This window comes from Pollicipes pollicipes, unplaced genomic scaffold (genome assembly GCF_011947565.3).
Source record: "Pollicipes pollicipes isolate AB1234 unplaced genomic scaffold, Ppol_2.1 Scaffold_4881;HRSCAF=5763_pilon_pilon_pilon, whole genome shotgun sequence".
NCBI classification, from domain to species: Eukaryota; Metazoa; Arthropoda; class Thecostraca; order Pollicipedomorpha; family Pollicipedidae; genus Pollicipes; species Pollicipes pollicipes.
Window position 1 is genome coordinate 47,941,547 of NW_023596576.1, and position 20,729 is coordinate 47,962,275.

Genomic DNA, 20,729 nt, shown 5'->3' on the forward strand with positions numbered 1-20,729 from the left:
TGTACCCCACTGCTGTCAGCCGGCCCAGCCAGCACTGTGAGGCCGGTTCGGCCAATAGCAGCAGCAGCTGTGTTGAACAGAACTATTCGCGCCACAGCCGGCAACGCACTCCATGTGCATGCTTCACACGTGAAATTTGAGGCCAGCCCTTCTCGTAGGCACGCTCGTCGTCGCTCGGCTGTCCTTGCTGGCTGGCTGAGACGAGTCGGCAGCGCTGGTAGCGGCCTCCCCTGGCGCCAGGCCGATGATGGCTCGCACGGCGGTGGGCACTCGCGTTTCCTTCCCGAAACTGGTGGTATATGACCTCCGCCAGCTTCAAGCTGGCCTCCAGGTCATATGCATTGCCAAGTCGTTGACGTGCTGCCGCAGTAAACAACACGACCAGCATTAGCACAGCCAAACAACTGTCACAGTTGCTGCTTCTGTCGTACCCTAAAATACATCCGATCCTGGCCAATGGAACCCTGCGGTCAGGCCGCCAACATCCTGGCCAAACGTACACAGCGCCGACAAATCAATAAGTTACCAATGAGAAGCGGCGTGGAATCGGGGATTCATTAAAGAAGAGGCAGACAGCCTTTCTTGTGGATGACGTAACCCATTTCACAACTGACGTCTCGGAATAGAAGGAGACCAGAACATCAGACCAATCAGAGTGCCAGGGTAGAACTCAGTCATGGATGGACGGTCCAACACGACGCGTACCGCAATGTTCACACCACCATTCGATGAACTCGGTCAACTCTGACCTCTTCGAAGGATACCCGTTCCGGCAACTGCGCCACAATCAACTTGGTGGTATCCTCCACATGTGCCATCAGTTAGCCGCAGGACCCCTGGGGCCACAGCTGGGTGGTGGCAGATTGCTGACGATGTTACACCATGCCAGCAGGCCTGTCGCTGGCCGACGCCTCACCTTGACAATGGCCGAGAATCCCAGGCTGGACTCCATGATGATGGAGCGCTGCTGGACGAGCACAGCTAGCGCCAGCAGCAGGACGAAGTTGGGACAGGGTCGCCGCGTCCACAGCACTTCCCAGAGTCGCTGCACGTCGGCCCACTCCATCTCACGCTTGAACCACACCAGCAGCCACCTGCCGCGCCGACAGGTGGCGACGTCACCGACACTGGCACGGTATGGTGAGACCCGGCACGGCGACATGTGACGAGGGACCGCACGTGGAATGGGATGGCACAATACTGTGGGGCGGCGGTGTGGTGCGGTTACATGGTGTGACAGGGCGACATTAACAGGGGGAACAGCACAGTGAGATAGGGTGGCACAGTGTGGCGGGGTGGCACGGTGTGACGGGGTGGCAACGTGGTGGGGCAGCACATTAAACAGGGAAGGGTGGCGCTCTGGCTCTGGACCAACTGCAGGACGGCGCAGGGCGACTGCGGCGTGAAATATGACGCGGCGCCACAGCGAGACTGGAGCGGCACGGCGCGGCAGGTGTGGCGTGTGTCACACTATGACAGCGAGGCACCACGCACCGGAACGTGAATGACATGCGGCTGGATTCGTTCTGGTCGAGGTATGTCCAGAAGTCCGGGTCGTACACCTGCAGCAGCGCGCGCAGGTCCGAGAACTGACGCTCCATGCCCTTCTGGGTCAGCTCGAAATTGCTGCTCTGGAGGCAGACGTGAGGGTGTGGGGAATCGGGGTCCTCTTCAGCGCGGTCGTGACGCTGACGAGACGTCAGCGTGGCTTTCCACCGTGGCGCCGCGCCTGCTAGTCCGGCGGCGGACCGACAACCACAACTAACCGCCAGCAACAGGTCAACCCGTCTGGTTCTGTTCGGCCCCGCGAACACGACTACTCAACGAAAAGGTCATCACATTTGTGTACCAATGTAAGAGATGAGTAACCATGCTCCAATAAGATAAGAGTTTACCACGCTACAGAACGTGACCTCAGAAACCACATAACGAGGCGCGCCTTGCATGTCTCTCTTGATCTCGTACGCCTCTGCAGGCCGCCAACTGAGTCATAGTGCTAAAAATACCAAGGCATGTTCGGACTGCATCAGCGCCTGCATGACCATAAATAGATATGTCGTAATACAGTTAGGTCCAGGCATGTTGGCAACCCGAAAAGATACGGAATTCTGGGCAAAACCATCGTCGACCGAAACTGCATCACGCCAAGCCTTCTCCCGGCAGCCCACCCTACCACGTGATCCATGAAGCCGACAAAGCACCAGAAGGCGTCCACCTCGTCCCTGACCACGAACAAGATCGGGCTGAGCAGGTCAGACATGCCCTGCAACAGCGGCGGTCACGGCCGGGTCAGGTCAGCAGGGGCGGGCAGCGGTCACGCCGGGCCGGACGTGCATCGTCCCACACGGCACGGTACGGCACGGCACGGCACGGCACGGCACGACACGACACGGCATGACGTGACACGCCACGACATGGCGCGGCACGCAAACACATGCCAAAATGATGACCACGGGTCGCCGAAAGCTGGCAACCATGCCTGACAACAGATGGCGCTGTTCGCCTGCCAGGTATCCTCGACTGACGACGACGACGACTAGTAGAACTCATAGCCAGCACAGGCAGCACATATCAGCGGCCGGGCGCGTCCAGCCCGGCCGGCGGGTGGCCGGCCTGCCGCCCACCTCCGACCGATCCGGCTGGCGCACCTGTACATAGCCCAGGTCGAAATTGTACATGCAGTAGGTGACGAGAATGTCGTGCAGCAGCTGGACGTTGGCGCCGCCGGCGAAGAACGGCTCGGAGCGGTCCGTGCGCGTGACGTCCTTCTCTGAGGCATGTCAGGTCACGCCAGGGGTCATCTTCACCACAAACAAGCTCGCCACGACGGATACGGTTATACTGCCCAAGAAAACCCACTCGACAAGATTGGCATTACAGACGGTCGGAGCCAGTGCATGCTACGCCGTTTTTGACTGATTAAAACAGGGGGTGGGGGAGGGGGCACAGCGCGTGGCGACATTCTCTGCGACTGACTTTACGGAATTTATATATTGCTGTATGTTCATTTTACGTTGATTCGAATATGGCTTAGTTGAAGAATTACATAGCGTCAATTCAATACCATGGTGATTTGTCTGCGTCGTATATGCCCAAGCATATATAATGGGTGGGTACTAACCAGTTGAGTTTTGAAGTTACAGCTAAATGGTATGCAGTGACCCGTCTCCATCTATTTAACATGGGCATAATCACAACACTAGTGTTCGTGGGAGGGGGAGGCGAGGTCAAGAAATAAATGCAGAGCAAATGTCAGAAAATAAAGAGCCAAGAAGCGCAGCCGCTCAGATCAAAGCGCAGCCGAGGGCGAGAGAGCGAGAGCGAGAGCGAGAGCGAGAGCGAGAGCGAGAGCGAGAGCGAGAGCGAGAGCGAGAGCGAGAGCGAGAGCGAGAGCGAGAGCAGAGCGAGAGCGAGAGCGAGAGCGAGAGCGAGAGCGAGACGAGAGCGAGAGAGAGATAGAGAGAGAGAGAGAGAGAGAGATAGAGAGAGAGAGAGAGAGAGAGAGAGAGAGAGAGAGAGAGAGAGAGAGAGAGAGAGAGAGAGAGGAGAGAGAGAGAGAGAGAGAGATAGAGAGAGAGAGAGAGAGAGAGAGAGAGAGAGAGCCCGAAACACTCTTGTAACAAAACCTTCAATATCACCTTGTTCAACATATCAAACTTCCCTGACATGCGCGCCAGACAAGACGATTCAACATACCGTTGAAGCTTTGAGATGGGTATAGCGAAATGGTTACTTAACGGTTACTATTTTCAAGTGCAATATCATATTATTGACGTGTAGCGCTCTGTCGCGCCATCCCCTCCCTGCAAACGGAAAGGCGCAATGCCATTACAGCGAGACGATCTGTCCGTTTGAGAATACTACTCCCAAACACTTGGTGAAAAGTTCGGAAATCACGCGAAAGGTTCAGCTGCGCTTAAATGATTTCTGAAAGCAAGCCTCCGATCGAGGCGGGAAAATTCACGCCTGCCCCCCCCCCCTGCCCCCCCCCCTCCCTCCCCTTACCCCTCCGTGGACTACCGCGACCCGCACCGCGGCACGATGGCGGACAGGGGCAACACAGTCTGCAGTGCTTGCACTCAAGTCTGGCACGCACGGCAGCGAAGTACAAGATATTGAACAAGACGAACAAATCGCCGATGAGCGGGCAGCGCGGCAGCAACATGTCGGGCGGCATTTCCACGCGGCCTCGCCCCATCGTGCATGTGCGCGCTCATCCCAGACGTAGCGTATGTGGTGTGCGTGGCGGGGAGGGCGGACGGCCAACTCCTCCTCGGCAAGAGGAGGCGGACGGCCAATCCCTCCACGGCGGGGGGAAGCGGACGGCCAATCCCTCCACGGCGGGGGGGGGGGAGGGACGGACGGCCAATCCCTCCACGGCAGCGGAGCGGACTCTGCGGGTTGGGCGCGGCGCGCCGGCCGACCACGCACCGACAAGCGCGCGCCGGTCCCGGAGGCCGGCGAACTGAGCCAGCTGCTCCTCTGACATGGAGGCCCACTGCAGCTTCATGCGGAAGTAGTCGTCCTTGCGCTTCTCGCGGTGCTGCTGCCGCTCTGCAGTCGTCATCCCGGCCCGGTCGTAGTCCAGCAGGAACGGCCAGACCGCTGGGCGCAGTGATGGCTCCACGCCCTGCCGGCCCCACCCGGCCAGCTCAAGGCACGCGCGCACGCACAGAACACCGGACGGCGAGCCGCGCAGGCTCCACCAACACAGTTATGCGTGCAGAAAGGCAGCCGACACCGGTCACAGATCAGGATACAGATCAGGATACGGATCACAAGGAGAGGAAGTTGCCCGGTGTGATGAAGTTGCCAGGTGTGGTCATATAAGGCAGTTCCAGAGAGCAACCCTATCTGGACGATGTAGTGCGGCTATTAGGCCCTACTCACGACTGGTGTAATCGAGAACGGTAAACGGCATCTTACCCCGCGAAATACGCGCTCACGCAGCTGGTCAGCGTCCACAATGCGTCCCTCGGCGTCGTGGAAGCCATCCCACTCTTGGTGAGAGAGGGGGCGCTCTCTGGAGACCGGCCGTCGCTCGCCCAAATGGATCTCAGTGACCACCTCGAATCCTGCGGCGCAGGCCTCGTGTTTGTCAGGTGGAGTTACGGGCCTGGCACGCATCCGAACCGAACGGAAACTTTAACCGTACAACATCTGGACCAAAACACGTTATAGTGAGTCCCCTACGGCAACACGCGTGCTGTTTGACTTGTTCCACCTTACCGGCTAACGTCACTGGCACTTTGTCAAGTTCTTCGAACCTCGTTGCCTGGTGCATGAAAACCGACCGCCATTGTCTATGGCACCATATCACGCCCACATAACACCAGTGGGCGCAAAATGGCCCGATGCCGACGCGCCCTTAAACACCAAATCACCACCACCACCACCATAACACCACATAACGTCGCAGCCTAATACAAATTTGCCCGTGATATTTCCTCATTGGATGAAACACTTTATGCCTTCAGTTTCTTAATATTTTGACTTATTTTTTGGGCCACTCCAATATAACATTCGCTGACGAGTACTGGCACTGTAACTGCACCAAGCGAGGCGCCGGCGTCACCCCGCGGCAGATGGCACGCACCCTCCTGCTGCGTACTCTGCAGCCGCGGCGGCTCAAACTCGCTGCTGTGCTGCTTCAGCAGATCGGCGATGTCCTCTGCAGGCCTCTGGTCCTCCAGACCCAGGTTCACTGGACACACGGCGGGGCGCAGCACTCAGTTCCGGCCACAACCGCCACACAACACACCATCACACTTAGCAAACTATCATAACACCATTCTTGAGGAGGAGGGCTAAACGATGCCTTCAACGCTTGGGCTCCTCTGGTGTCCCTCTCTCAAACGTCGATCCCCGCGTGGGATGTCAAGACCATCACGTTCCACAGGGGCACACACCGAGACAGTGCAGCCAAGTTTCATCCATGCCGTCAAAAAGCCGTTGTAACGTCTCCGCCTGCCCGACTGGCCGGCACTGACCGGCCGCGCCGGACACCGATCAGCGGCAGCGGCACGGTCCGAGCCCACTGCGCAGCCCCCACTCACGGAAGGTGTCGGCCAACTTGCCGAAGCCCGAGAGAGCGGCAGTGCGCGGGTCCTGCTGGAAGTCGCGCACGAACTTGAGCACAGAGCCGAATGAGCGCTCCACCGGCAGCGCCAGCTCGTACAGCGACGACGGGCCGGCGCGCGCCGCCGGCGGCCGGTCCACGGCCAGGTACAGAGAACTGTCCCGACATGACCTGGCCGCACGGACGACGCCTATCAGCTCCGAGGCGTGACAAAGCCGGTGCCTGTGTGCGCCATTCTTGGTCGCACGGACGGCGTTGAGGTGTGACAAAGCCGGCGCCTATATGCACCATTCTAACATGCATTTCACGGCACGAGTTAATGGTTTTACTCTAACACATGAGAGACCAGATCTCAGAACTGGATGATGATATTCAGCGACCCATCGCAGGTTGAAATCAGTCGTGCCGTGCTGCTAATGCTTACGTGTTCCAAAAGTACCAAAATACCCCATAGACACTAATTATCAAAACAACCTGGCAAACACAATTATCAAACAATTATCAAAATAAGCTATCAAAACAGTTGCAGGCTTTCGACAAACCACAGGATAGCACGGATCTTCATTATCCATCGAAAAGGTTACCTCATAAATGTTTCCTACTGTTGACATACACCTCGCCACGTCACCAAAGACATTTCATGCGGCCAAACCATGCAAACCGATAACAAATATTAGTTACTTTCACCTCGTGTGTTATTGGGTGTGTGTATCCTTGGGGCTTTACGACGCACTCAGCTGCTGAGGCTATATGACGTCGCCTGCCTCTCACCTTGGCCGGAAGGGCGGGCACCGCGGGGAATCGAACCCCGTACCTCTGGTTTCCCGGACGTGCAGTGGTTAACGCAAACGTATTAACCACTACATTACCGACACCCAGTTACTTTTACCTTGACAAATGATGAGCATGGCCACAATCACAATGATGCGAGATAAGAGCTGCAAAACAAAACAAGACATCTTCTCCCAAAAGGAGGCCGAATTGGCAGTTCATTGGGACACCTGAGCCATAAGACGACCCTGCATACCATTGATGACTAGAGGCGACGAATATCTCTCAAAGCTAAACCATCGGGGGTGAATCCGCACCATTGACCGGTTTCCATCCCAACAGAGCCCCCCGGTGGCTCCCACCGGCGCGGAGCAGCTGGCGCGGCGGCGCTCACCTCTGAATGGGTGTGACGCCGTACACGGTGTCCAGGAACGCGTCCGTCTCGGCTCGGGACGGGAACCGCAGAGGACTGGTCGTGCTGCCATCGCTCTGCACGATCACGCAGCGCGTGCCCTGCTCGGTGACGCGCAAAGAGCGGATCTCCGAGAGGTCGATTTCGATCGGGTGCGGCCGGAACTGGGCCGGCTCGGCCCGCCCCAGGCACACCGCATCTGTGGGCGACAGGTCACAGGTCAACAAACACCGTCGCCGCCGACACAGCACCCGCGCCCCCGGCAGCCGTCATGATGGCACCAGCAGCGTCTCCGGATCATCAGAGCTGTATAACGCACTCAGCAGCCGAGGTACTATGGCGGAATTCCCAAATCTCGGCTGCAAAACGAAACCCTCGCAGCACCATTTTTGTGATGTGTGCCCCACCCACCGACCCACCCACACCACAATGACGCACTCGAACAAAATGGACTCATTGCCGGATGGCGGCAATGGGATGCATGCACCACAGGCTCCTGCACAGCTCGGCGACGGAACTTAACAGCGGGCAGCCCAATGAGCCGCCATTCGGGCGCTGCGACTGTGCGCGGAGCAAAGCAATCGACCGGCTGGGCTACGGCTGCGGTGAGGCTGAGGCTGAGGCTGAGGCTGAGGCTGAGGCTGAGGCTGTGGCTGAGGCTGGGGCTGAGGCTGAGGCTGAGGCTGAGGCTGAGGCTGAGGCTGAGGCTGAGGCTGAGGCTGCGGCTGCGGCTGAGGCTGAAGCTGAGGCTGAGGCTGAGGCTGAGGCTGAGACTGAGGCTGAGGCTGAGACTGAGGCTGAGGCTGGGGCTGAGGCTGAGGCTGAGGCTGCAGCTGTGGCTGAAGCCAAGGCTGAGGCTGAGGCTGAGGCTGAGGCTGAGGCTGAGGCTGAGGCTGAGGCTGAGGCTGAGGCTGAGGCTGAGGCTGAGGCTGAGACTGAAGCCGAAGCTGAGGCTGAGGCTGAGGCTGAGGCTGAGGCTGAGGCTGAGGCTGAGGCTGAGGCTGAGGCTGAGGCTGAGGTTGAGGTTGAGGCTGAGGCTGAGGCTGAGGCTGAGGCTGAGGCTGAGGCTGAGGCTGAGGTGAGGCTGAGGCTGGACAGAGACTGGGCTTAGGCCGGGCGATAACTGCCTGCACAGCGCATTTATCACAGATGTACGTGCGCCGCTGCACGGCGGAGCCGGGAGACGCACGTCAACGCCTCACCGCGTGACGTCCGGCGGCCGGGGCAGGCGACTGTGTGGCGGCCGCACGTACCTTCCGTGCGGCTGTTGTGTCGGTGGAAGCCGACGGCCGGCTCCAGCAGCGCCCAGTCGGTGCGAGCCGGGCTGGTGGTGCGGTCGTCGGTCCGCTCCGGACTGGCGGCGTCCGTTCGCCTCCACACCATGTACGTGCCGTGGCCCTGCCAACCACGCGGGGAACTCATAGCCCCGTCCCAGGGCGACATCGGCCACCACGCCAGGAGAGCGACCGTTCTGACATCTGGCGCGCCGGCGCGACACGCGCTGGCTGCAGATCGGACTGAACAGCTCACATGAGCCGGGCCCGGACTGACGTCAGCACAGAGATGGCACGCACTCTGGGTTTGTTCACGGCCCATTAAAACAAGATAAGCAGCACGAAGTTTTGAAAGGTAGACCTCCCAGATCGGTGGTGTCTTCACCACCGTTCAAAAAAGAGTTGTGTGCTATAGCCATGCGCGCACTTGCACTGTCATTGTTAAACAAATACACGCAAGGAAAACAGTTTTGCGGGTGTCTAACCTTGTCAACGATGGTCAGGGAACCAGGAACAATCCTATCGGAGTTTGGCTGCGACCCGACCAGCGCCACATCCGGTATAGAAAAAATCACTGTTCCCTAAACACAATCGGGGCGATGGTGAACGCATTGCACTCGGTAACACCATCATACAATACCTACATTTACCGTGAGTGGTGTGATTCGTAGTGAATCAGGTTTTAATTGAAATCCAGACACGATTCTGGGTCATGCACATCAAACGAGCATGCCGGCGGACTAAGCTGGGGCTACCGGCATGGCAAGTTGCAGCTGTAATGAACCGCAGCTGTAACCGCCGATCTACGATGAACATGAACATGAATCAACATCACCACCATCATGAACCATCATCAGGAAGCCATCATGATGCACTATTCTGGCATACTTTTACATGAAATAGCTCATTAGGGGAATTCTAAACTTTATTTTGATGAAAATCACAATGTTTGTCTGATTGGATGATCAAACATAATATAGTTGGAAACAACCACAGATTTCACCTGCTCTTTTTTCTTCTATTCATCCTTGTTAGCCTTGATGGCTTCTTTCTCCATCTCAGGGGAATGTCTTCCTTCCAGCTCAGGTGAGGATGAAGATGAGAGCATTTTCTTCCACATCCAAATACCTTATTACTTGCTGTTTACATGAAAAGGCAACAGCAGACTCAAAAAGAGCATCGTAACATGAGTTGGGGATAAGCAGTGAAAATGGCTAAATCTGCTCTCACCTGATGGTGGCTGGGACCCCAGAAATCCATTAAATGAAAGGTTTAGGCAACATCTGGACCAATTTCAAAACATATTTGTATCAGAAAACATAATGGAACATTAGAAACTGCAACAAGTTTTGAGCTTGCATAAACATGAGTAGATAAGGTATATTGCTTTCCAAGCAATGACTGCTTCCTTGGCATCAGCCAGTCACTACCAAACTCTTATCTATACCCCAGACTAAGGAAAATACACACACACCCAAAACATGTCTGGCAACGTATGAAAACCCTGGCAAAACTATCAGTGCAAACACATCCTGAATATGAGACCCCCAAGCTTTGTGCACAGTCTGCATAAGTTTCAGTCATGGGGACAATGTTTCATGGAATTATGATGTGGATGAAGTGATGTCACGCAACAGAAAGCTCAATATTTTTCAAACTTGGAAATTCAGCTCAGTTTAGCTTGACTTGAGTTGGCACACATGTACTCCAGGTCCCATGGCCTAGTCAAAAGATGCCGTGCCTGCAATACAGCTCCAATGAGTACAGCAAGTGCAAGTTGACCCAACAGAATGGAAAGGTCAGGGGAAAAGCTGTCCAACCACGGTCAATCCAGGCAGGGGGCAGCCATGCACAGCTTGTGCAGCGTAAAAACCTCCTTGTTCCACTCTGGTAAAATAGGGCAGAGGCAAATCATCAGCTGAGCTGCTCTGCATGACATGGGTGACAGATTCAGTATAAATATCACAAGCTATGCCAAGTAGGTATTGTGTGCCCAAAAGTCGCTCATGCAAGCCATTTAGAATAAAAGTCTGTGCATCAATGTCATGTATGCTCATTATTGTCACATATGTATCCTGCACAGGGATTATTTTTTTGCAAATAAGCCTATACTTAAGCTATGTAAAGTTAACCTAATGTAAAATAACCATAACACCTCCTCCACCCACACCCTTCACCTAGTCACCCCTTCATTTCACACATAACACCCACACAAACAAACATTGCCTCTAGACAGACTCTGTGCAGGCTTTATTTCTTGGCTGAAAAGAATGCAAGGTACTTGAGATGACTGCCTGTGATCCTCTAATGTGACACTTGCTCCCACTCACCAATTACACAATGCCCAACATGATTTCAGGCCCAAATGATTGTGTACCACTCATCTGTTGACAGCCATTGGAGGTTGGAGGAACATGATGAAAGTTGGTGATCTAATTGACACTGTACAGCATAATTCCAGCTCGGAGTCTATCATGTGACTCTAAGATTAGGGACAGACTTATTAAATGGATTGAGGTTCTCCCAACTAACAGGTGCCAGGATGTGTCAGTTAAGGTGCAAGTCCACCTTGACACTAGTCACCAGAGACATGCCACATGGCTCTGTTCCCTGTTGCTGTTCAAGCTGTTATGATGTTATAATATATTATATATATATATATATATATATATATATATATATATAATAGGTTCCCTGCTGTTGAGGTTAATTAATTATCTACCTGAAGTTACACAGGGTTTCATTTACCTCCTCACAGATCTCACACTAAGCTAAGATTCATGGCACAATGGCACATCCAGCTGTGAGGCTTTGATGGGATTGAAGCAAGACCTTGATACCCTGACTGTCTGGTTGGTGCCCTGGCCACTGAAAGCCACTGCTGGTGAAGAATGGCAAGTGCAAGTCACTAAAGCTTGGTGGGGGGGAAACAGGAAGTTGGTTTATGTTGCAAGAGATGCATTCTGTTGGATTAGGCTGTGACAAAAAGAAACTGGGTCGCTCTTAGAAAGGGACCTATTGTTCCACAAGCAGGGAGAGGAAATCATGTCTAACATTCAAGCCATCCCAGATTCTAATGACCACCTGCTGGTCCTTTAAGCTGCTTGATCAGATGACCCAACCTCATCTGTTTAAAATGCTGGTGCAGCCTTACCCTGTGTATCCAAACAATATTGGGGAAGGGGGCATTTAGCTCTGCCAACCAAAAGCTGATGAAATGTGTCTGGAGGCAGGCAGCAAATCTCAAACAAAACATCAGCAGAAGGTCTTACCAAGAGGCTCTGTATCCTCTGTCATCCCAACACCATCACAGGTGCCTGGGATACATGATTGCTGTTGACCAGATCTCACACTTCAATTGATTGATGACAGGCACATTCTACTCATCAAAACAACCTGTGAGGGTCTGCGCCTGAAATCTTAGCAGGCCTCAGTTGGAGATGGGGGTCAGAAGGAATGTCTTCAACACAAGTTTTCAATGGCTAAAATTATTTTCCCCAGAGTGTAGCTCCCTCCGACATAGTGGGCATGTTGAAATACAGACAATACACACACTGCACACCTTAACATACATCATTATAGATCAGGTTTGAAGCAGCTTAACAAGTCAGGATCTCAACAGGATCAAGCTGACATGCAACATGGCCTACCAGATCATGTACTTGGTAAGGTAAGGACAGGTAGCACACATGATACTGTATACATTTGCAGCCTCCCAGCCATCACTCTACGCTCCACAGCTCCTCACAATATACTTGCTACATCAACAATACTCAATCCGCAACCGGTTTCATGTTGTGATCTAGTCATTTTAAACGGTCAGTCTATTTACATAACTCATTGCCTGAATTACTTGAAGATTCGGCAAGGACGAAAACCCCACTACACAGCTTTTTTCCGAAATCAACCAACGTAGGCATTCAAGTTTCCCGTTTTCAAATAGTGTGCTAATGACACTCCACTTCCGAACCAAAATCATTCGGCAATTCTTACCTCAGTCACCCCAGCGTCCCTAATGGTTCTCCGTGTTCCCCTTAATGCTCATAGTTCATTGCGGGGTAATGGGTTCAGTGGCGATCATAATTTTGGCCAATGTAGCGCAGTGGGCCAGTGGCGCAAACAGCAGAAGTAGAAATCCGTTTCATATAACAGCTATTGATGACGTCATGAACCAAATTACTCGCGAGTGTCCACGAGTCGTTTGAAAATTTTGTTGTGGATCAGTGGTGCAGGCAGGGTGGGTGTAGGGGATTCAACGTTGATTAAGACCCCGAAAGGCCGCCCGGAGGTCCCGTTGAGGGGCCCGGCCCCGGCGATTGTAAAGACCAATACGTTATCATCAATCTAAAAGCCGCGCAGATGAAATACACGCCCACAATACCTCTAAGTGGATGATTTTTATGTCCAAAAGCGTTGAAGGGTACTTCTTTCAACATGCGTCATCGCTGTCGTCCACCTGTGGCCAGAGCTTAGTGTAGGCAGCGGGGCAACCCTGCGCGGCCTAAGGGACTGCAACGCCTAGCGTCGAGGCTTTTGCCGCTAGGATTTGTGAGCGCGCATGCTCACAGCTACGTCACATAGTTTTTATGACTCATCAATTCTGTCTGAAGATTGAAGATATTCGGACTAATATAGCTTGGCCATGTTAATGCAAATTATTGAGCCATAATGATCTTCAATGTATATTCGCGGAGTCCTTGATATCTTTGTACATTACCGATACAGATTCCGCTAATGCTTCTGAGTTCTATCGGCTTAAAGGAAGTCCACCAGGAACGTTGCTACTGCATGGTTTTTCAGTTTGCTTGCTATAGGTTTAAGACAACATTGATCTCGCCATGACACCTGGCCTTTATTCTGGATATGGAAGGTAAAAATGTTTTTGTTGTATGTGTGCACATGTGTAATGCGGTCATGAGCAAATGGGCCATGTCCAGCGATATTCAGGATGGGGCCCTTTTATCATCAGCTAGCCCTTTGCCAACCTTGTGCTCCGACTCACGAAAGCTCTGGCTGCGCCCATGTTGCGGATAGAGGGGGTAACGAAAGGGAGTGGGCTTTCATAGATTATAGGGAAAACGTGGTAATGGAGGAACGGGGAGATTTCTGAAAACGTCATGTTCCACTCAGGTGTCTGGACAAAACATCGAATCACTCGAAGCTTGACAATTAACTTTGCGCACATGAAAGCATTCTGTCAAGCCTCAGATGTGATGGGAGGTCACTGGTATGCTTCAAGATTAAATGTCTGTTCTAAATAGCATAATTTTGCTACCTAGTGGATACGCTACTTAATACATCATTGTTTGATTACATCATAGAATACTTTTATGGCGTCAGTTTCGGTGCCGTGTCGTCCGTGACATCATTATCAAGCTGTCATGCTCCCTTGGACTTGAGACCTCTATGAACAGCTGCGCCAAATTCACAAACAATTTACGTATCGAGAGAGCGCAAATGGTGTTGGGGAGCTGAGGGTCATCGACTCATTTCGGTATTATTATATGTCGTGGGCTTATGATGTTATTGTCATGGTTTTTGTGAACAGGAACTTCCGATTTGTCTGTTGTGTTGTTTTTGAATGTGCTGCTTTTTAAGTACAGTTGTCTTGCACCTTGAAACCACTTCAGGGCCGTTTGGAGGACATCGTTGTACTTATTCATATGTCATGAACGCAATTTGTATTGGTAGTTATAGTCTAACCGCTTGAGGCGATGGTAACAGATCCAGCGTTATTTTCTCAAATGAAGAAAGCCGTGTGGGATTGGTAGTACAAGTGTGTGGTCTGTTTTTGTCAAATAGTTTGTAGTTTACATTCTAAGACACATTTGTCTAGATTTATGTGCTTTTCTCTGACTAGATGATATTGTGTTTTTAAATCATCCATTTATTATGTGTCGTTGTCTTATTATGGTCAAGAATTTACCCTATAAAGGTAAAAAACAAACTTAACTGGCCCTGTATGTCAGTGTTTGAGGCTGTCCCCATGGTGGGATTTTCCATTTAGTATAAGTTGTCAAACAAGATAAGCCCAGGGAGTGTAAAATTCTGGCAAGAATTAGCAATCAGTTGCTGCCAGTGTGCTGTCCAGTAGTGCAGAGTGCAAAAGGCTGCAGTGAAGTAAGTGCATGTTTTGCAGATTTAATGTATAGATTCTTCTTCAATGCTTGGTGGCTACTCTTGTGTCTGTCTCCAGTGGTGGTAAAATGATTTTAATTGACAATGAATGGCTTAAAATAGAACAAACATACAAAGCTTAAGTGGTGAGAATATGAGGCATTAATGGATAGCAACATGCATGGGTGCAACCATAGACAGTCTGGGATTGGATAGGACTGCTCTGAATTTTGGAGGTATTAAATTGTATGGTTCATAAGACTGTGTGCAAATGATTGCCTTAAGATATTTCTCTTATCTGACAAGCAACTTTTCAAACTCAGGGTATCAAGCAACATGCACTTTCATGTACTCTTGCCAGTTGCCACTCCCTGGCTTAAGTGCTGCTAGGATTTAGATTTAATTATATGGTAGCTCTTTCCCATTGCATCCTATTTTGGTATAAATTCTACTGAATTATTCAATGCCTTTTTCAAAATGAGCATACAAATTACACAACTGCCACAACAAACATTGCATTAAATGTCATGTATCCTTGTGTATTGTATATTGAGCTAGGTGGGTGAAATAAGTGAAAGATTGCAGCAATACATCCCCATTTTTCAAATGCTGTTTTTGTTCATCCAAGTTTATTTGTAAATACAATCTGTCATGTTTTGTCATCCAGCATACCATTTGTTATTGAGGTTGTTCCCCAGACTCTGGCTTTGACCCCCCCCCCCCCCCCCCCCCCCTATCCAGATTTAGCCAGTCTCAGAGATTTGGTTTCACTCATGTTGAGTCACATCATAAAATGAAGTTTAGCCCTTCAAATTTGTCCATTTCATTAAGCTGACTTAGCATAACCATGAAGCAACAGGCATTTGGGTCTGTTACATTATTATGCCATGGTTTTTGTTTGTTTAATGAGAAATGATCATTTTCTGGCATGCATTTGAATGCTTGTTTTGTCTCAAACATCTGCTATGGTGCATATTAACTTTGAAGGCATCTTTTGCTCTTGGACAAGAAGACTGCATTGTCAAAGACTCATGAATTGATAATGACTTATTCTTCAAATATTCACAGAAGTATTTGTAAGCTCAGATGCTGACAATTTTCTGTTATGCATGCAACTGGAAAAACAATTTTGGTGGAAACCACACTCTTCTGGGGCCACATTGTTTTACTGGGTTAAAACAATGCCTCCATGCAAAATTCTGTCTAACACATGCACAGGGCTGTTCAGTGGTTGTTAGCATGTGCAAGATGCCTAAACCACCTATTGATTTGGGGTGCATGCATCCTATAAATGCCTTTCAAGGTATGAAGTCTTGAAAAAATGTTTCTTGCCTGGTTGAAGTATCTTGATTTGATACCTTGTCATATCAATAACAGCTTGCATCACATGCTGCACAATGTGATTGCACTTAAGCTAATGTGTATGATAGTTTCTTGTTTGTTGGAGGTCACCAACAGTGAAAGTCAATAGCAGAATCTGTCTCCTCATTGTTTCTAGCTATTACTAGAATATTGCTAAACCCTGCACCCATGTTGAAGATTCAGATGTTCATGCATCAATACAGGATATGGACTTTGAATATCCTCCATCTCACTAGGTGCTTTGAAATGTGTATTTTGTTCCTCAATCTCAAACTAAAGCTCCAGTCTACTGGGCAGTGATCACTGGAAGTGAGCTGATGTTGGACTGTTTGTGCTTTGCAGATGGACTGGAGCCAATGAGCAGACACAGGGAAGCCATGGCATACTCGGTATGTGGAGGCATCATCAGCATGTTCCAAGCATTTTTTCTTGTTCTGTCAGTACTTGTGGTATTATGATCAAGGATTTGATTTTATGTTCTGTAGTGGAGTAAAGAAGTGTCTATGTATGTTCCTTTTAAGCTGTTGTTCTTGTTGAGAGGTAGCTTTCCATGAATCATTTTTGAAATTTAAAAGTTCATGCTGGACAAAGGCATGAGTTTATGTTCTGTGGTGTTGTCTAATAACACCACATGCCATGTGTTCTGTAAAACTGTAATGGACACTTTGTTGGTATATATTTCCTGACAACTTGCATTGTCCAAAGCCCATATGTGTATGGGCAGTGGAAGTATCATTTTACAATGACTACATGTTGCATCATGCAATGATAATGTGCTCAGAACCTACCAGGGCCTGCTTGATGCTTTCAGAATGTGGCCAAGCTGGATTGTGTTATCTTTTCTTCAGTAGCCAGACAACTGTCTGAACATGACACTGTCAGCAACCATAGTCGGCGCGCGAGATACTGGCGCTTGTGCCGATGTTTGTTAGCATTATTTGGCATCTAAAGGTAGTCATCAACAAACTCAACCACAGTGCTGTGAGTCGGCCACGCCTCATCTCTGGCCGCGCTCGGGCCTGGGCCGGGCGCCGGGCGCTGGTGGCCGGTGCGGGTCGTGGCAGGGTTGGCGCAACACGCCCTGCCGCGAGCTGACCGGCGATGACCTGCGACGGCAGGCGGTGCAGGTGATGCTGGAGCTGGGTCACCGGGCCGTCATCCGCGACGAGCCCACCGCCGAGGGCTACACACACGACTGGGCCGTGTTCGTGCGCGGACCCGACCAGAACCCGGTGGAGGCCTTCATCGACAAAGTCGTCTTCCAGCTGCACGAGAGCTTTCCCAAACCGAAGCGAGGTACGACGCGCCGCTGTCCGTGCATGACGCGCGCTGGCTGGGCGTGCAGGCGCGCCAGAGCCTAGCAAGGCTTATCTATTATCGCCAATTAAGTTTAAGTGAACGGGCTGAACTGGCTGTTTGTGCAACTGACTCAGTGGGCATGTATAGTTATTGGGGTTCCTTTTATTTAGAAAAGGTATTAACTCAGTGGCGCCAGTACACATACATGTTGCGCCTGACACACTAATCTTGATGATCCTGTGCATTGTCTCTCTTACATACTGTCAGCCCATAAGACAGCAGACTGGTGATCAGTTTGACCCTTCCCAGTGCATGCTGGGCAGCAGTGGCATATGTTTTGAAGAACACAGAGGGAATAATGCATGAAAATACCCATATACATATGTATATATATATATATATATATATATATATTTATATATATATATATATATAATGTGTGGTGTATATATATTCAAAGGGCTGCCAAGTTGGTTTATGGATGCCATTTCCTGAAGGAGGCGTCCCTCATAGTTCTGGAAAATAGCTGTGAGCCACTTTCTGGCCTGTTTTAACATGTCTGAACAGACGTCAAAAGCTCGACGTCCATTTACTGCCATGCATATTTAAGCAGTAGATCACGTTCGGCACGCGTGCCTTCCGGTAGTTGGCTCTGCACGGGTGGTGTCCGGTGCATGCTGTGAACTGAAAACAAGTTTAGCCAACATCCATTTGATATCTATCGCCGTAAACACGGGACATCGGAGCCGTGGGCCTGCGGAATGTATGCCCTGGCGGTTCTGCAGAATTTTAACATGGACCCTGCAGCGCGTCAGGAAAGGTTTGGCCGGGGATTGTGTTCACCGTCGTTACTGTTATGAAGTTGCAGCGCCCCACTTAAGGGTTTCTGCTCTTCTTTCGCACACCAGAATGTATGCACCTATCGTAGGCACGTATTTGACCCGCTTCTACGCCCAACGTGGGGTCCAACAGGCCATCCGTCATCAATCCAAACAACCAACTCCTGAGTGTAGGTGCCCATGGGTATGCCGGAATTGTCACTTCAGGCACAGGGGACATCACATGCATGCTGCACATTCACTGAACCGGCCAGCCGGATCAGGGAAGACAAGCAGGCATCTTCACCACCCTTACTTCGTAATGGCGTCATGCTTAGTGGGTAAAGTTCAGGTGGATTAATTGGAACTTTGGCTCCTGTCCGCCACCTTTCAAACGGGGTCACGCGGAAGACCAATGAGCACCCGAGAAAAGCCGGATAACTAGCCGGTTGAAACGCCGTGCATATGATAACACACAAGATCACCACGATAGCCCGAAAAAACATCTATCAGTAATGCTAACACCTTGTTGGAAACACTCCGTAGGGCTGACGTCACGTGTGGTCTATGCCGCCTGGACTAATGAAGTGTACGTGCCGTTTGTGGCTGAGGATTTTTTTTTTAATGGCAGTGCCCATCTGGCCCCAAATATAAAACAATAATTTTGGTGTAAACCTCGAAAGACCTGGGACATTGGTATGCCCATGTATCTCAGTACAAAATGTGGAGTGCTGCGACTTCTTTTGTTTTGGAAGGCGTTTGAACGTTATGAATGTAGTATTCTTGCAATGCTCTTGATAGCTCAGTCTTTACCAGATCACAATATCCTGTGGGATGTTTCAAATACTGTCTTTCATACGTTTTCGATAGTCTTTGCAACATTACATGGATGCGCGACAACTTGGTAATCAATTGCTCACGTTAAACGCCACAGTTGATATTTTAGCATGGTGTAGCTGTGGACGTACAGCTGAATGAAATGCCTTTTCTGGCCATTAACGTGCTAACAATCCGAACAAATAGTTCACTTTTTATTTTCATGTCACGCACGTGTTGCATTTCATCGCCATATGGTTGCTCATTGGATTGTTTTGGCCCTTTCCTTGCATAGCGAGCAGGGATTGCGCGACATGGAAGTTTCTCAGATTCTGCACACAAATATAGCATATGGGTTTAGTTCGAATCAGTTTTGCCATTCGCCCTTGTTGAATCAGATTTCACTGCCAGGTCCAACCGATTAAGTTTGAGCAAGAACAAAGTTTCAGGCAGTTTTTTCAATTTTGCGTTGTGCGGGAAATTCTTGATCTGGTGTTGTCAAGAGCCGGCTGATGTCAGAGCCTACACGACTATCACTTAATAAATTAATTTTAAGAGGATTTTGTTGCTCATTGATTTTTCCAAGAGAAGCTGTACTGGTGACGTTTATTTCTTACCAAACCGTGATTAACGCTTGGCTCTTTCCGTTGGCCTCGACCTGGATCATCCTGCTATTTCTGATGCCGTCGCCCCGGGTTACCCTTCAGTGCGTCGATTTCATCCAGTCTGTGTGTCGTGCCTGCGTGTCTGGGTACCGCTGATGCCATCGTCTCCTTCCCGCAGTGAAGCACGAGCCGCCTTACGAGGTGTGCGAGTCGGGCTACGCTGGATTCCTGCTGCCGATCACCGTGCATTTCAAGAACAAGGAGAACGTCACATTTAATCACGACTTGGTGCTGCAAAACGACCAGCCCACGACCAATGTGCGCAAGGAGAAACTCACCTTCCAGAACACGTCCGACGACTTCCGACGTCTGCTGATCCGCGGCGGTGGGGTGAGTACCGACACTCCGCCAACACGGACACTCTAGCTGTTGATCCGCGCCGGCGGGGTGAGTACCGAAACTCCGCCAACACGGACACTAGCTGTTGATCCGCGGCGGCGGGGTGAGTGCCGAAACTCCGCCAACACGGACACTCTAGCTGTTGATCCGCGGCGGCGGGGTGAGTACCGACACTCCGCCAACACGGACACTAGCTGTTGATCCGCGGCGGCGGGGTGAGTACCGACACTCCGCCAACACGGACACTCTAGCTGTTGATCCGCGGCGGCGGGGTGAGTACCGAAACTTCGCCAACACGAACACTCTAGCTGTTGATCCGCGGCAGCGGGCTGCGTATCGCCATCCTACCGACACGGGACATTTTAGATATTTATCCGCGGTGGCGGGGTGAGTGCCGACACTCCGCTGATGAGGTCACCCCAGCCGTTGACACTGGGCGGCGTGAGCACCGACACTCCCGAGAGGGGCTCGAGAACTGTAATTCGGGTGCCTATTCGTTTAACAGACGACAGTGAGGGATTCAAACGCGCATTATGGAGGAAGTGCGGAAGTTGGTGCGCATTGTTTTCGGGTTCTCAAATTGTGCGGAATACCAGATGGCATGTGTTTCTCAGCTGTAATTCGAGCGTCACACGCGACACTCACATTACCCTTCGCGTCACGTGTCTTGGTGCGTTGGTATCCTGGCTGGAGCTGCCGGTGTGCTAACCCAATCAAAGTGAGGTTTGTGGGGCATTGGAGGCCAGTGTTGCCACCCGCTGCCACAAACGTGGAGAT

The 20,729-nt window shown here is 51.1% G+C and overlaps 2 protein-coding genes across 2 annotated transcripts in view; one reads left to right on the top strand and one right to left on the bottom strand.

Annotated features, from left to right (window-relative positions):
* LOC119100499 (TBC1 domain family member 17-like) overlaps window positions 1-9,550 on the bottom strand; it is a 14,422-nt gene extending 4,872 nt beyond the window's left edge. Inside the window, 14 exon segments of the mRNA XM_037223589.1 lie at window positions 275-333; window positions 336-360; window positions 917-1,094; window positions 1,495-1,631; window positions 2,174-2,263; window positions 2,649-2,770; window positions 4,432-4,630; window positions 4,927-5,075; window positions 5,597-5,704; window positions 6,057-6,250; window positions 7,245-7,461; window positions 8,516-8,660; window positions 9,022-9,117; window positions 9,540-9,550. Coding sequence (XP_037079484.1) covers window positions 275-333; window positions 336-360; window positions 917-1,094; window positions 1,495-1,631; window positions 2,174-2,263; window positions 2,649-2,770; window positions 4,432-4,630; window positions 4,927-5,075; window positions 5,597-5,704; window positions 6,057-6,250; window positions 7,245-7,461; window positions 8,516-8,645 — 1,608 coding nt within the window. The 5' untranslated portion in view covers window positions 8,646-8,660; window positions 9,022-9,117; window positions 9,540-9,550.
* A 4,429-nt stretch (window positions 9,551-13,979) lies between these two features.
* LOC119099862 (protein ENL) overlaps window positions 13,980-20,729 on the top strand; it is a 44,494-nt gene continuing 37,744 nt past the window's right edge. Inside the window, exons 1-4 of the mRNA XM_037222954.1 lie at window positions 13,980-14,030; window positions 16,358-16,404; window positions 17,134-17,311; window positions 19,732-19,943. Of these exons, the coding sequence (XP_037078849.1) occupies window positions 16,372-16,404; window positions 17,134-17,311; window positions 19,732-19,943 (423 nt within the window). The 5' untranslated portion in view covers window positions 13,980-14,030; window positions 16,358-16,371. The remainder of the gene's footprint in view (window positions 14,031-16,357; window positions 16,405-17,133; window positions 17,312-19,731; window positions 19,944-20,729) is intronic.